The 16257-nt window shown below is 33.1% G+C and overlaps 1 protein-coding gene across 6 annotated transcripts in view; it reads right to left on the reverse strand.

The window, feature by feature from the left end:
* Positions 1–16257, reverse strand: part of LOC145263231 (N-acetylated-alpha-linked acidic dipeptidase 2-like) — a 544830-nt gene that overhangs the window by 138719 nt on the left and 389854 nt on the right. Inside the window, exon 1 of one of the 6 annotated variants that reach the window (XM_080120320.1) lies at positions 15101–15255. The exons of the other annotated variants lie outside the window; for them this stretch is intronic. Within the exon in view, the coding sequence (XP_079976446.1) occupies positions 15101–15144 (44 nt within the window). The 5' untranslated portion in view covers positions 15145–15255. Of the gene's footprint in view, positions 1–15100; positions 15256–16257 lie in introns of those variants that run through there. 6 annotated transcript variants of the gene reach the window in all.

The raw sequence follows: 16257 nt of genomic DNA on the forward strand, positions 1-16257 counted from the left end.
AATTACACTTATATAAAAAAAAAATACAAAAAAATCTTTATGATGTATGTATGCATCACAGAACGAAGATGTCATATTCCAAAAATCACATGGGTTTGGCTAGTAAACGAAAATAGTTGTTAAAGGTCAACTACAGATAAATTTGTCCATAGAACCTCGCGAGAGAAATAATTGATACGTGAGTGAGACTAGTATTCTTTTAACTAATTTAGTTGACCGTCTTATTAAGCAGAAATAGATGGGCAGAGACTGTAAAGGGGTCATTCCACTCTTGGCGATTATCAAAGCTTTCTATTCAGTTATTACAACATTAACAATCGTGACGTGCTATTAATGTTGTAATGACTGAATAGAAAGCTTTGATAATCACCAAGAAAACATAGACGAGAGAGAAAGAGAGGTGGGGAGAGAAAAGATAGAGAGAAATAAACCGTATATAGAGAGAGGTAAACTGTATTGAGAGAGAGAGAGAGAGAGAGAGAATGTATAGGCAGAGAGAGGACAGAAAAACGTTGTCAACAGGCAGTTAGAGCCTTGCGCTGAGGAGTGAAGGTCGGGGTAGTGAAGCCAGCGAAAGGTGACGACAGCGACGACTACAACAAAGCGAGAAGAATCCCTACGTACGTGCGTGTGTAATTCCTGATAACATTGGATGGTGTGAAATACAAACGCTATCAAGCAAAACATTAATAAATACCAACGACGACACAGCTGAATGGAAAAATCGAAAAAAATGGCAAAATCCTAACAAGCCCGTGATTTTTTATTTTTTTTACAAAAAAGTCACCACTTATCAAGGCCCGGAAGCCATTCGGGGATAAGGGTTATTGCGTGTACAGTAATCAAGGGGATAATATCGTAGTAATCGCTAGTAATGGAGATTTGACAAAGTGTCTTACTTAAGGGGGCGGTTCATCAGGAATTTGTTTATGTTGGACTTGAAGACATCCAAGTTGTAGTCAGGTGGGAAACAGACAAACGGAAGAGAGTTCCACAGGCGAGCACTTCTAAGAAAGAAGCTTTGGTCATGGAATCTACGTTTTGATTTAGGCACAGATAAAGAGTGGGGGAAAATTACTGACAGTGGTTTCAGCTAGACGGGTGTTTATCGTGAAAAATTTGCAAGGGGGGACCAGAGATTGGAGCTCAGACGAGCACTTGCCATGGAAATAACGATAAAACAACAACAGGCTCATAACGTCCCTTCCGGGGAAGAGAGGTTGCAGGGAAGAGAAAAGGGCATCCCCCACTAAGCTACGAAGTCTATTTTGTACTCTGTCAAGGCAGGATAGACTATTTTTAGCAGCTCCTGCCCAAATATGGCAGCAGTACTCCATCTTTGGACGTACTTGGCTTTTATAGAGATAGAGAATTGTATCAGCAGTGAGATATCTATTGGAGCGGTAGAAGGATCCCATCATTTTTCCAGTGACCTTGGCAACTGATTTGATGTACGTATTCCATTTCAGATCAGGAGTAAAGGTCAATCCCAGAAGCTTGTCAAAATATGGAGCCTTCCCAAGACGAGAGCCATCCATTTCAATTGATACCAGATGCGGATCAGAGCGTTGATATGAGCTTTCGGAACGAGAATTTGGGAGCCGAATGCACGCACATAAATATAAGCCACTAAGGATTGGTTGGTTGTTTTTGTTTTACGGTATATCAACCCTTTTCGGGTTATTTTATGCCGAATCCAAAGATTTTGAAGAAAAACTTTTTAATATTTGCTGTTTTCATGTCGGTTTCTATTCAACCCATAGTTGGGACCCTAACAGGTACTACCACTCTGGGTAAGAGTGGACCTGGGAGCAATGGTAATTAAAGGGTGGCTCCACACTCCCCAAAGCCCACAAGCTGGGGCCTCACCACTGGATATAGTTTAAGGTCATATCCAGGACCCCCATTGAGGGACTTTTACTCTGTGCAGGGGGGCAGTCGGCGTATTCTAATGCCCCACCGACAGGGCCGCCACTAAGGAAGATGATCAAATACGGATAAGTCAAAAGAAAGGAACCTAAAGCATATAACTTAGGACCCATTTTTGAACAGAGCAGACGACTTTTGTCTTTAATATGAATATTGACTGTGTTATGTGGTAGTTATATATTTTCTCTCGGTACAATTTGAATCACATAAAACTATTTCATTTAGTTTATATATATATATATATATATATATACATACACACGTTTTATTTTTTTTGTTAAGTTACATTATTGTTTCAGCTACTCGGCCGTTTTCTTGGCCATCTGTAGCGAACATTTCTGAAAAAGTCTGAGGAAGCTACAGACGGCCAAAAAAAAAAACGGCCGAGTAGCTGAAACAATAATGTAAACTTAACAGAAAGATACGATAATAAAAAAATAAAACGCATATTTGCTCTACAAGAGTATTGAGCACTTTCTTCAGTTTTTATTAATTACCATCTCCACTAAAAAAAAAAAAAATATATATATATATATATGTATATATATATATATTATTTTCTTGAATTTTATTTATTTTTATATAAATAAAAGTTTGTTCATTTTTCTCCCATATTTGTCCTCGTTATTTTTTATGTGTTTTCGTTGTCCAGTACATTTCATTTTATTGTTGTCTTTGAGATGGATATCCCTTTCCATACCCACGCATTGCTGAGGAATCTGGGAAATTTTATTTTTTTTTAATATCTCGTTACGTCACCCATCTCTGCCGTCACCAGTAGGGCTGGTATACGGCATTATATATATATATATATATATATATATATATATATATCGTTGAGCACTCTCGGTTGAATTAAAGTCGGTTAATTTAGCTCTTATGCATAGATCATCGTATAACGATTAGATCACTTTCTGATTGACGTAAAATGAACATTTAAAATTAAACAATGTTTAAATTCGACGTTATTTCACGCGGTTAATGGTAGCCGAATGGATTAGGTCTTCACTAATCGAGCCAGAGATGTCTCGTGATGCGGGGTTCGAATCGTTCGACTGGTAATTATTGTGACACCCTGCACTGAAGATTCCCAAAAGGATGAAACACTAGTGTCTGTAGGTATTTAATTATTATTATAGTAAAAAAATAATTATATATATATATATATATATAATTATTTTTTTACTATAATAATTAGTAAATACAACTTCCGGCCTTTCATCCAGCATGCTTTGAAAAGCACACCATTTGAAAAGGGAACATTTTTCTGAAATTAATAATGGAATACGTCGCATGAAAACAAGTAAGACATTTTACCATACAACTGAATAAATAAATATATATATATATATATATATATATATATATAAAAAAATAATAAAAATATATATATATATATATATATATATATATGTACTTATTGATTTGTAAATCGCCACTTGTTCTCGTCTCCTCTTACCAACAGCGATTATAATTCATTCCTCGCATTGTGACAGCCTTCTAAATCTCTTTTACATATATATATATATATTCTGTTTATTATACTTGTAAAACAAGCAAAGGAATGAAGCACTACAGCGATGGGAGAGGGGCTTGATAGAGAGTGTGGTACTTATTAGGTCAAAAACATTTGTTCTCTTGGGGGTCTTTTTGCATCTTATCCAAGATAAATTTGTCCGTAGAACCCCATGAGAGAAATAGTTGATACGTGAGCGAGAGATTAGCATTCTTTTAACTAATTTAGTTGACTGTCTTATTACGTAGAAATAGATGGACAGAGATCTTAGAGGCGTCATTTCACCCTTGGCGATTATCAAAGCTTTCCTTTCAGTTATTGCAGCATTATTGGTGATCTGTCTCACTTTATTTGTCAACCTCGGCATCTTTTTGTTTTGCTGTACTTTTTACCAACTTGACCTCACCTAACTTGACCTCACCTAACTTGACATGACGTCTCTTCCTAATTTAGTCAACTATCTTATTTCTTTCTATCTGTCTATCTGCTATTATATAAAAGGAACTTTGTCTCTGTATGAGTTGGTTTCCTATATGGATTCAAAAACGGCTGGGACGATTTTTTATGAAATTTAAGACAAAGGTATTTTATGTGCCTGACAGTGTTCTTGGATAGGTTTTGTGTCGGAATGTCTTCAATAAGCATCGATAATCAAAATAATCTGATGAAAGAAGGAACAGGCGATTTTGACCAAAGTTAACATCACGAGTGTATTTGAGAAGTTTTATTACCACACAAGCCAAAAGGCTCAACATATAAAATCAACAGTCGGTTCTTTGATATGACAGGGGCGCTTTGAAATGAATGTTTCGGCTTAAAGCACAATTTCACCATGATACTTGACTTTTTCATTTTAAACTGAAATTCAAGCCATTATCACCGCACAAGCTGTAAGGTCAGATATATAAAATCAACAGTAGGTTCTTTGATATGACAAGGGCGCATTCAAAATGAATGTTTCTATTTAGAGCACAACTGAAGCATGATACTTGACATTTGCATTTCAGACTTTAATTCAAGCCATTATATATAAAATAATCTTATAAAATCATCAGTAGGTTCTCTACAGTGCAATGTAGACAACAATATATTGTGGACTAAGTCACTACAGGGAGGCATGTGAAGCTTACTTCTGGTGCACCGTGATGGCTCCTCAATTAGAGCAGGCAATTTCATAGATTTTGATGATATGGGAGTGAGACTCATTCAATCCCAGACAACATCGGGTTTCCCTGCTAGTTAAGTATAAATAAATGGATACAGTAAAGAGAGTTTAGGAGGGAGGGGATTTCATTCTTGGTGGTTATCAAAGTTTTCAGTTCAGTTATTAAAGCATCCCGTGCTAGAAAGTTACGCCTGAAAGTATCCTGTACCTCTACAAGGCGAACATTCGCCCATGTACGAAGTATTGTTGTCACATGTGGGTTGGTGCATCTGCTACTTGTCTCTCACTCCTTGGACAGGGTTGAAAAAAGTCGCCAACCTGATAGGTCCTGAACTGTCATCTAAGCTTCAGCCTCTGCCCCATGGATGAAATGTTGCATACCTCTACCTGTTCTACAAGTATTTTAATGGTGGATGCTCCGACAAACTAAAAGCCCTTGAACCCCCCCCCCCGACGTAAATACCCTCAACAAACCCGAGAAGCAGCAAAATCCCACCCCTACACAGTAGAGATCCCTAGATGTAAGAAAGCTTTCTACTCTTATAGTTTCTTCCCCAGAACTGCTAGACTTTGGAACTCTCTTCTGGATTCTGCTTTCTCAACTGTACTGACATGCAGAAGTTCAAGTGTAACGTGAACAGACATCTTGCTGCTCAACTCCCTACATAGTATTCCTGCAACTTACATCCCCAAAAGTAGCCCTCTACATCAAAGTCGTACTGCACCTTGTTTGGGGTGAAAATGGAATAAAAAAAAATTGTGTCTCATAGGGTCAGAAAACGAAATGACCACTCATTGTAGAAAACGGTGCCTCGCAGGAATCAAGAAGCAATGGCTTGGGGAATATGCCTAACATGTTTTATAGATGATTTTTATAGTGAGGAGTTCATGCAGACTGGATGCTTACGCACATATGTTACTGTGCTATTTTTATTAATAGTATTTTCGAGTTGAATTCAATTTTTATTAAAATTTAATGCATGCACGAAAACAAACATGGCGACCAGTGAAAACAATACGAAATACATTGAATAATATCACTGGCTTTAAATTAATAAATGAAAATTCAAGAAGGGTGTGCCTGTTGTTGTCGACTGGTTCCAATATGGGGGATCGATTTACTAGAATGTTATATTATAAACTGAGCACCCCTTACAAATATTGAATATTTTTTTGGATAATATGATAGACTAGTATCCAGTTGATAATAATCCGTTGAAAAAAATTGAAGAAAGACGAAAAGAAAAAAATATATATATACAAAGAGGGAGTGTGCATTGTACAGGTTCATCCTAGTTTTTATTTTATTTTTTTTTTTTAACAGCTTTTAAAATATCAAGAAATAATAATTAATTGATCAAGACTTTATCTTTTAAAAAAAAAAAAAGAAAAAAAAAGTACATTTTTACTTGGTTACTGCCACCGTAACATTTTCCTTTTAAATAACGACTTTTTAAAAGGTTTTCCGGTATGCTGAAAACGAATAAAATTGTGAAATTCGATTTATCAATCGCGGTTTCATTTACACACACGTGCGCTCTCATCTGGTTTCTTAGGATTGCATGCGCTTGCGCGGACCAAGATGCCCACCTGAAATAACACAAGAAATTACCTCGCTTAATATCCGGAAAACTACTTATTTGCGAAAATTTTTAATGCGATATTCGTTTGCAGCATACCTGAAAACCTTTAAAAGTCGTCATTTTAATAGAAAATGTTAAGATAGAAACGACGTAAAAATTTACCCCCTTTTTCTTTTAATTGTTAGGTGAAAGTACAGAATACTTTAACCCCCCCCACACACACAAAAAAAAAACCCGTGTTAAAAATAGTGGTGCTACTGCTACAGTTTATCGCCGAAAATGGGGACGCCATTTTTTTTTTCGGGTACATGTCATTGGAATCAGAGGGAGAAATCAGTATTTGAAACTATGGCCGAAGTAGGAAATAAATAACAAAACAAAAATTAAACTAGATATTAATTACTTCCGGAAAGAACTATGAAAAAAAGTAAATAAAGAAAGTGAAAGAGAACATATATCCGTAATTGTTTAATTGGAAATCTTTCGATTTAATTAATGAAAACGGGAAAGCTTTTCATGAAACGTGTGTGTGTGTATATATATATATATATATATATATATATATATATATATAAAATGAAAATGACACATTCATAATTGTTTAAACTGGGCGAGCGCCATTTGAAAACCAAAAACAATCAAAATATAATTGTAAAAACATTTATTGAAAAGTTTGCGTAAGAAAATATAATTTTAATAAAACAATTTTGTATTTATTTATTTATTTATTTTTTTTTTTTGTTATTTCCTACTTCGGTCATAGTTTAAAATACTGATTTCTCCCTCTGATTTTAACGACAGATGCCCGAAAAAAAATGGCGTCTCCATTTTTGGCGATAAACTGTAGAAGTACCAAAATGGCTTTCTAACTAATAACGTTATCATTTCATCATGGTAACATAATTGCATAAGTACCAAAAATTCCGGATCAATTAAAGATTAGATAACCCGTAGCAGTAGACAAAGATTGTCGAACATTTCAAGTGACACCGGTTGTTCGACCTTGACATTGCCGTTGGTTGTTTATAAACACGTCAATTAGCAAACATGTTCGAATGTTCGCGAGCAAGATTTTTTTTAAATATATTTACAAAACTTTTAAAGATTTAAAAGAAAAAAATATATATTTACAAAACATTCTCTTTAATATCAAATATTTACAAAACTTTTAAGGATTAAAAAAAATAACTTTTTTCTATTTACGCAAAACTTTTTAATGTAAGTAATTAAACGAACGTATTTAAACAAAATATATTTAAATAAATGAGTGTCTTTCTGAGTACGTTCTTTTTATATATTTATAGAACTTTTTAATAAAACAAATAATAATAATAATAATAATAATAATAATAATAATAATATAAATAAATAAATAAATAAATAAATGGTAAATTTTTACGGTAATCTCCAAAAATACCGTTAGGGCTTACAACATGGCCACCAGAAGAGTCACGTGATCCGGTTGATCCAAAACATGAATCGTGCAAATGGAAAACGCAGCCTTGAAGGCAAACTTTGACAAACAATCACAATTTGTTTGTATTTAATTTTTTGTTGATATAATGTTGTTATAAAAATAGGCAAACTTTGAGAAACAATCTTAGGTTGTTTTTAGTTAAAACAGTGTTTATAAAAAGTATTTTATTCAAAACAAACAAGTGGTACGGAACGCAATTGAACCATGACAATTCCTGGAATTGAACCACGACGATTCCTGAAATTGGAACTGCTACCTACCTCAGAGAATTACAAAAATATCAATGGCCCTTAACGTATCACCCTTGTTCCTCGTTCCTCGTGTTCATGACAATAACGCTATACTTGGCGAAACTATGACATTGTCTCGGCTAATGTTAGCAATGCCGGATGACGTGCACATATTGACATAGCTTGCACAGAGACGTCTGATAGCCAATTCATGCAATTGTCAAATTTGTGGGTCACCATGCGTGTTGGCTCGATATTCCGAATCCAAGGATGGTTGGAGATGGCGTTGCCGAAACGATGGATATCGTAATACAATTAGAACGAACTCTTTTTTTCAAAGAAGCAACCTCAATCTAAGAACCATTGTAATAATTATGTATATGTGGAGCACTGGAGCATGGATTTTCCACAAAAAACTATGGCAACAGAAAGTGATGTGAGTGCCAACACAGTGAGCGACTGGTGCAACTTTTTGAGGGAAGTGTGCACTCAGTACATTGAACAAAACCCAATTCAATCGGGGGGTGTAGATGAGACCTGGACCCCAAAAGAGGTTGAAATTGATGCAAGCCATTTTTACCCTCGGAAATATCACAGAGGAACTGTCCGACGTAGCCATTGGGTGTTCGGCGCCATCGAACGAGGCTCTAAGAATTGCCTTTTGATCGAGGTTCCAGACAGAAAACGTGAAACTCTGGTCCCTATAATTCGCCAATGGATCTTACCCGGGACTCGTATAATAAGCGATGGGTGAGCGCTTATGCAACCGTAGCAGACATTGACTTTGGTATTTACAGCCACGATGTTGTTGTCCACGAAAGAAATTTTGTGGAGCCTAACGACGCGACTATAAATACTGAACTTATTGAAAATACGTGGATGCGAGCGAAGAAAAAACTTCGTCGTCAATTCGGTACATCAAGGGCTCTCTTCACTTCATATTTAAATGAATTTATGTGGCGTGAAAGAGTCGGCCCAAATAAATTTTGTGAGCTAATTTGTTGCATCGCCTCCATCTATTCTGTCTAAATTTATAAAATGAAAATTAAAAATATAAACTGTTTTTTTTTTTACATCATATTTTTATAACATTACATCTTAAAAAAATGAACACCTTGTTTTAAATACCATTTTTATGAAAAACTCTGAATAAAATATTTTTTATAAACACTGTTTTAAAAAACAAACAAACTGTGATTGTTTCTCAACAAAAAATTAAATGACCGTTCTAAATAAATTATTTATTATTATGATATTGAAAAACTGTTTTTGTACGTAATTATTATGCTTGTTTGTCAAAGTTTGCTTTAAATTTGCGTTTTCCGGTTTCGTAATACGGCGATTCATGTTTTGGATCAACCGGATCACGTGACTCTTCTGGCGGCCATATTGTAAGCCCTAACGGTATTTTTGGAGATTGCCATTTTTACGACGTGCCCCAGCGGCCCAGCATATTATAAACACTCCAACCTCGCTATGTTCCTATTTACAATGCCTCCCCACGTGAGGAAAAGGAACAAAAATTAAAATTGTCTCAGTCGTGAAGGATTTCTCCTTCACTAACAGAGAACAAGAAATTGAAGTGCAGCATCTGAAGAACAGATACTACACTTTGATCTTGTCCCGAAGGCCAATTCTCGCTATGTTAAGAACAGCTTTCGGAATAAACACCCCCAACCTCAAAAGCCGTTCTTAACATGGGGAGGTTGGGGTGTTTACGCTGTGGCACCGACGTTATAACTGAAATTTCGGATGATGTCAAATAAAAAATACGTAATTTACAAAAAAAAAAAAAAAAAAAAAAAAAAAAAAAAAAAAAAAAAAAAAAAAGTTAAATAAAATAAACCAAAGTTTTTAAAGGCAGAAACAAATATAAAATAACTGACTTGTTCGGATTTTTGCGACCAAGATTAATTTTTATGTACAGTGTTTTTTTCTTCTTTTTTTATAATCTTTCTTTGTGCGTTTTTAATACAATTCAATATTTATTTAAAGTGCGATGTATGTAGGTGGTCAGTGAAGGAGAAATCCTTCTAGACCGAGGCAATTCTTATGCATAATAAAATCACAAGTATAAACAATCGAGATTTAAAAAAACAAATTTTATTCACATATCTTTTATAACTTTTATTTTTTATAAAGATGAAGTGTAGTATCACAAGATACAAACCTTTGTATAATTTTCATTTTTATTTAAAAAACAAAAACAAAAAAAAAAACTTGCTATTTGTTTACTTTTCCATAAAGACAAATTAAGTACAAGTTTAGCGTCCGAAATTTTCAGTTTCCAATGTTTTGTAATTAATATAGTTCATTCTTATTATTTTTATTTTTATTATAATTATATTAATTATTATTTTTAGTTTTATTAATGTTCTGTAAATATATTAAAAAAAACGCACTCAGAAAGACACCCATTCATATTAATAAATTTTATTAAATTTACGTTCGTTTTGTTATTTACACACACAGTTTTGTGTAAATTAAAAAAAAATTTAATCCTTAAAAGTTTTGTAAATATTTAATATTAAAGAAAATGTTTCGTAAATATATATTTTTTCTTTTAAATCTTAAAAAGTTTTATAAATATAAATAAAAAAAAATCTTCCTCGCTAACATTCGACCATGTTTGCTAATTGACATGTTTATAAACAACCAACGGCAATGTCAAGGTCGAACAACCGGTGTCACTTGAAATGTTCGACAATCTTTGTCTTCTGCTATGGGGTATCTAACCTGACCTGAAATGGAACACGTGCATCAAGTCAGTTTCCAAGGTCGCTGGAAAAATGATAGGATCCTTCTACAGAGTACAAAATAGGCTTCGTGGCTTAGTGGGGATGCCCTTTTCTCTTCCCTGCAACCTCTCTCCCACAGGAGAGACGTTAGGTGTATCTTATTCTTTGTAGGAATTTTTGACACCCCTAACACGAAACTGCGAATAAAATATAAAAAACTCGTAATTTCTCTTTTAAAAGTGGGTTTATTTTCTTTATGGATTATGCTTCCAAAATAAACTAAAGTTTTAAAAGTAATAGAAATATATTTTTTTATTTTTTATAAAACAGTAATGAATTTTACGAATTCAATATTTTTCAATTTTTAAACTTTAAAAATCTATCCAAATTTTTCTATTGATTCTATTTTTACGATATTTTAAGGATCAATGTGAAATTTTATGCTCTTCCCCCCCCCAAAAAAAAAACGAATATAATATTTTAGACAAACTTTTTTTTTTAAATTCACGCCCCCCCATTTTCAAGTGTCTATTAAAAAGTAAATAATTAATTTACTTTCCAAAGTTTTATATATCACAAATTGAAAAGAAAAGGTCAATAAATAATATATGCAAATTTAAAACAAAAAAAAGTAGTGTTTTTTAGAAATTTACCTGTAAAGTCCGAAGTTTAAAACGTTTAAAAAAAAAAAAAAAAAAGTTGTTTGTTTTTTTTGTTCTTTTTTTTTTTAATGAAACCTTGGTCCTTGCTCCTTTAATTGAAAAAAAAATTAGGGCTTGAATTACATTTTTCGAGGAGTTATAAGCTTGGAAAGACGGGGTGGAATTATTCACTATTTTTCACGAAATTTTTGACACACCTAGAGAGACGTTGATAGCCTGTCTTTGTTTTATTGTTACTTCCATGGCAAGTGCTCGTCTGAGCTCCAATCTCTGCCCCCCCCTCGCCAATCTTTCACGATAAACATGTCTAGCTGAAACCACTGACAAAAATTTTCCACATTCTTTATCTGTGCCAAAACCAAAACGTAGATTCCATGAACAAAGCTTATTTCTTAGAAGTGCACGCCTATGGAACTTTGTTTCGTTTGCCTGTTTCCTACCTGACTACAACTTGGATATCTTCAAGTCTAACATAAACAAATTCCTGATGAACCGCCCCCTTAAGTAAGACACTTTATCAAATCTCCAATACTAACAATTACTACGATACTATCGCATTGATTACTGTACACGCAATAACCCTTATCCCCGGGTGGCTTCCAGGCCTTGATAAGTGGTGATTAACTTGTAAAAAAAAAAAAAAAAAAAAAAAAAAGGACATCTCCTACAAGGCTACGAAGTTTATTTTGAACTCTATCAAGGCAGGACAAGTCTTTTCTAGCAGCTCCTGCAACAGTACTCCATCCTTGGACGTACCTGGCCCTTATATAGATAGAGAATTGCATCAGCAGTGAGATATCTACTGGATCGATAGAAGGATCCCACCATTTTTCCAGCAGCCTTAGCAACAGATTTTATGTACGTGTTCCATTTCAGATCAGGAGTAATGGTCAAGCCCAGAAGCTTGTCAAAACATGATGCCTCCCCAAGACGAGAGCCATTCATTTCAATTGATGCCAGATGTGGATCAGAATGTTGATGATGTAAAGAGAGAAGCTTGGTTTTAGATGCATTAAAAGTAACCAGCCACTCCTTTCCCCATTGTACCACGTGCTCAAGATCAGAGGAAAGAGAATCGGAGAGAACTTAGTCGTTTACTGTCTTAGATGTGCTACCATAAATGGTAGTGTCATCAGCATACATGTCTATGAATGATGTAAGGATGTGATTTGGAAGATCATTAATATAGATCAGGAAGAGAGTTGGGGCCAGGATGGACCCCTGAGGGATTCCAGCATTAATACTGTGAGCTTCTGATTTTTGCCCATCAACTCAACTACTCTTATGAACCTAACCAGCATAGACATAGCAAAAATAAGCATATTTTGGCAAGATATTATTTGGGACGCTAAATAATCAGCAGAACAATGAAAGAATGTTAAAAAAAAAAAAATGATTACACGAAAAAAAATAAAAAATTAAAAAAATGATTACACGAAAAAAAAAAAATTAAAAAAATGATTACACGAAAAAAAAAAAAATTAAAAAATGATTACACGAAAAAAAAAAAATTATTTTCCCTTATTTGAGGTAATCAGCCAGTGTCAGGTTGATTGAAACTTTTTTTTAGGGAGATTTTGAAGTATTTAAACTGTCAATTTCTGGTCATGATTAAAGTTTAATTTAATTTTTTGGTACTAGTGCACTTATTGATCCGTGCTGAAATAATAACGTTATTATTTAAAAGCCATTCTTAACATGGGGAGGGGAGGGTGTTTTGTGTCTATTCTATACTTTAACCTTGCAATTGAATTAAAAAAAAAACATGAAACATTAATTAAACGGTAATCTGGAAGAAAGAGAGAGCCTGTTTCAATGTCTGTCCACCCAGTTACGGAAGCACAAAATGTATATAATGGCACCCTTAAAATAAAAATAAATGTTTTTGAGGTTTGTATTACTGTACACATAGATTCGAAAAAGTTGTCAAAAACAAATATCTAACAAATAAATGTTATCAAAGGCAAGATAAGTTACTTTTCTACCAAACTGGATATATTTTTTGTATTTTTATTCAATGTAACATGTTTATTCAGTTCGAAAACCATACAGTGTTTACCGATGTATTGGAAAATTCAAGATGGTGCCTCACTCACTCTTTAACACGGTAAGTTTGGGAAAAGGTGTTATAAATAATAAACTAGACAAAATACTATTAAAAACCCGCCGAATATATGTCAACCTATGTCACGGTAACATATATTGAGCGGATTTTAACCAGTATTTTATCCAGTTTATTATTTATAACACCTTTTCCCAAACTTACCGTGTTAAAGACGGAGTCAGACGCCATTTTGAATTTTCCAACATCGGTAAACACTGTATTGTTTTCGAACTGAATAAACATGTTACATTGAATAAAAACACGAAAAATATATCCAGTTTGGTAGAAAAGTAACTTATTTTGCCTTTGATAACATTTATTTGTTAGACATTTGTTTTTGACAACTTTTTCGAATCTATGTGTACAGTAATACAAACCCCAAATGTATTAAAAAAAAAAAAAGAGGAAAAAATTACAACGATATAAGACTCTGCACAAGATAAAGTGTTCGTTTTGTTTTGTTTTTCTCTTAAATAAGGAGAAGCATTTTTCTTTGGCTTATTGGACAACAACTTGTTGGTTAATTAAGTTTATTTAATTTTTGTTGGTTAATTAACATCGTTTCATTGTAACAGGTTGTTTACTTTTGTTTGGTGTTAAATAATAAGTTTATTTTGTTGCTTAACATTGTTATATTTTTAAGTTCATTAATTAACTTCGCTAACTTGTTTCCTTTTCGTAAACTGCTTCAGCAATTTCTGGAACTCGGCTACAGTAATCTTGTAATCATTTTTTGGTACTCATGCAGAGAGTGATCCGTGCTGAAATAACGTTATTATTTAAAAAGCCGTTCTTAACATGGGGAGGGGAGGGTGTTTTGTACCTATTCTGTACTTTAACCTTACAATTGAATAATAAAAAAAAAAACTTTAATTAACCGTGGAAATACGATTTAAAAAATAGCGCGGATCGGATCACTCTCTGCATTAGCACCACACACACACACACATTATATATATATATATATATATATAAAAAGCTTATAACTTTTATTCGTTTTCAATTGGTGACGCGCAGGAATACAAAATAATATTATGAAAAAAAAATTTAAAAACTTTTACAAGTACATAATTTTCGACCGATCCTTCAGTCTTCATCGGTGTAGTGAAAGTTTATATATATATATATATATATATATATATATATATATATATATATATATATAACTTTCACTCTTAGGTTTAATTTTAAAGAGGGACAGATTTTAGGTTGACACCGGCGGTAAATTTAATTACGCATTGTAAACAATGTACGTCGACAACACCCAGAAAATCGATTACAAAATAACAAAAAAAAAAAAAAAACTTAAATAATTTTTTTTTTTAAATAATGTTATTTAATCATTTTTAAATATGAAAATAATAATAAATATTTAAAAATAACCAAAAAAATAGGCCGAAAAACAAAAATCATATTCGACAACGAAGTTTCATTAAGAAACAAAACAAAAAAAAAAAAACAACTTTAAAAAAAAAAAGTTATTTAATTACTTTTAAATACGAAAATAATAATAAACATTAACAAATAACACAAAAATAGATCGAAAAAAGAAATAATTATATTTGAAAACAAATAGTTTCATTAAAAAAGACACACACACAAAAACACGAAACAGAATTGAAGTTAGGTTAATAATATTAAATATTAAAACTATAATATAATTAATTAATATTATTAACTCGTTAAGGAGATTTACCTTCGATATCTATAATCTGTCGTCATTTTTCGATTTCTTATCATTTATTCGTACTTTGTCAATCCGCAAAGTTTTTCCAACCCGAAAACATGCCCCTGTGGCCCTGTGTCTGTCACATCTTGTAATCTGGATCTGAAATTATCGTTCTTGAATCAATTGCAGTTTGATCAGCAGGGTCATCCGCTGCTATCCGGGAGTGAAAGAGAACAATATCCTCAGAACAGTCTTATATTCTGGCGCAAGTGTTGGGTTTGCTGAGGTACTTGCTTGATCGACCCTGGGGTCGGAATAAAATCAAAGGGAAGGGGCACCTGGCAGGAAATTTATTAAAATTGGGTAACTATGGAATCTGTTGAAAACTGTACGTGAACGAGCGGAATTCGGTGGCTAAACTTCAACTTCACCCACTCACAAAATAAATAAATAAAAATTATAATAAATAAATAAATAAAATAATTATGTAAAAATAAAATTAAATAAAAAAAAATATTTACTTTTGTTTTAAAGCAAAAAAAAAAAAAAAAAAATGACGTGTACGTGTACTAGCGGGTACCCCCCCCCCCCATTCCCATATTTTTTATTTTCGTTTTTTTTTTTTTCAACTTTTTCAGCGAATTATTATGGACACTAATGTACAAGATTATATATATTAACTAACAACAAAAACAAATCAATATTTAAATATTCATAGAGGGTGCTCTGTTTCTAATGCAACGTCCTACTAAATCAAACACCCATTTTAGAACCACTCGATGTTTTTAGGCTAAATTTCACAAATTTAGCCTTTTTCAGTAATTTAGCCATTTCGCCTTTTAAAAATAACATAAAAAGGCTAAATTTAACGAATTTAGCCTTTTTTCGGTAATTTAGCCATTTGAATTTTAGAATCACTCAACGTTTTTTATGCCAAATTTCGTATTTGAATTTGAGTTTCGCTTGAACTTTTGGCGGATCTAAAGAAGCGTGCCCCTCCCTCCCCTCTCTTTGTTTTTTTTTTATTTTCGTCTTTTTTTTTTTTTTTAAATTTTTTTGCGGATTATTATCGAATTGACATTGCTCTACCAGATTAAAAAAAAAAAAATCTAAAAAAAAAAAAAAGTCAATATTTAAACATTTATGGTGTGAGGCGAGGTGGATGGTGCTAGTGCTCTGTGCTC

Source organism: Euprymna scolopes, chromosome 38, assembly GCF_053919585.1.
Source record: "Euprymna scolopes isolate OS-2025 chromosome 38, ASM5391958v1, whole genome shotgun sequence".
NCBI lineage: Eukaryota > Metazoa > Mollusca > Cephalopoda > Sepiida > Sepiolidae > Euprymna > Euprymna scolopes.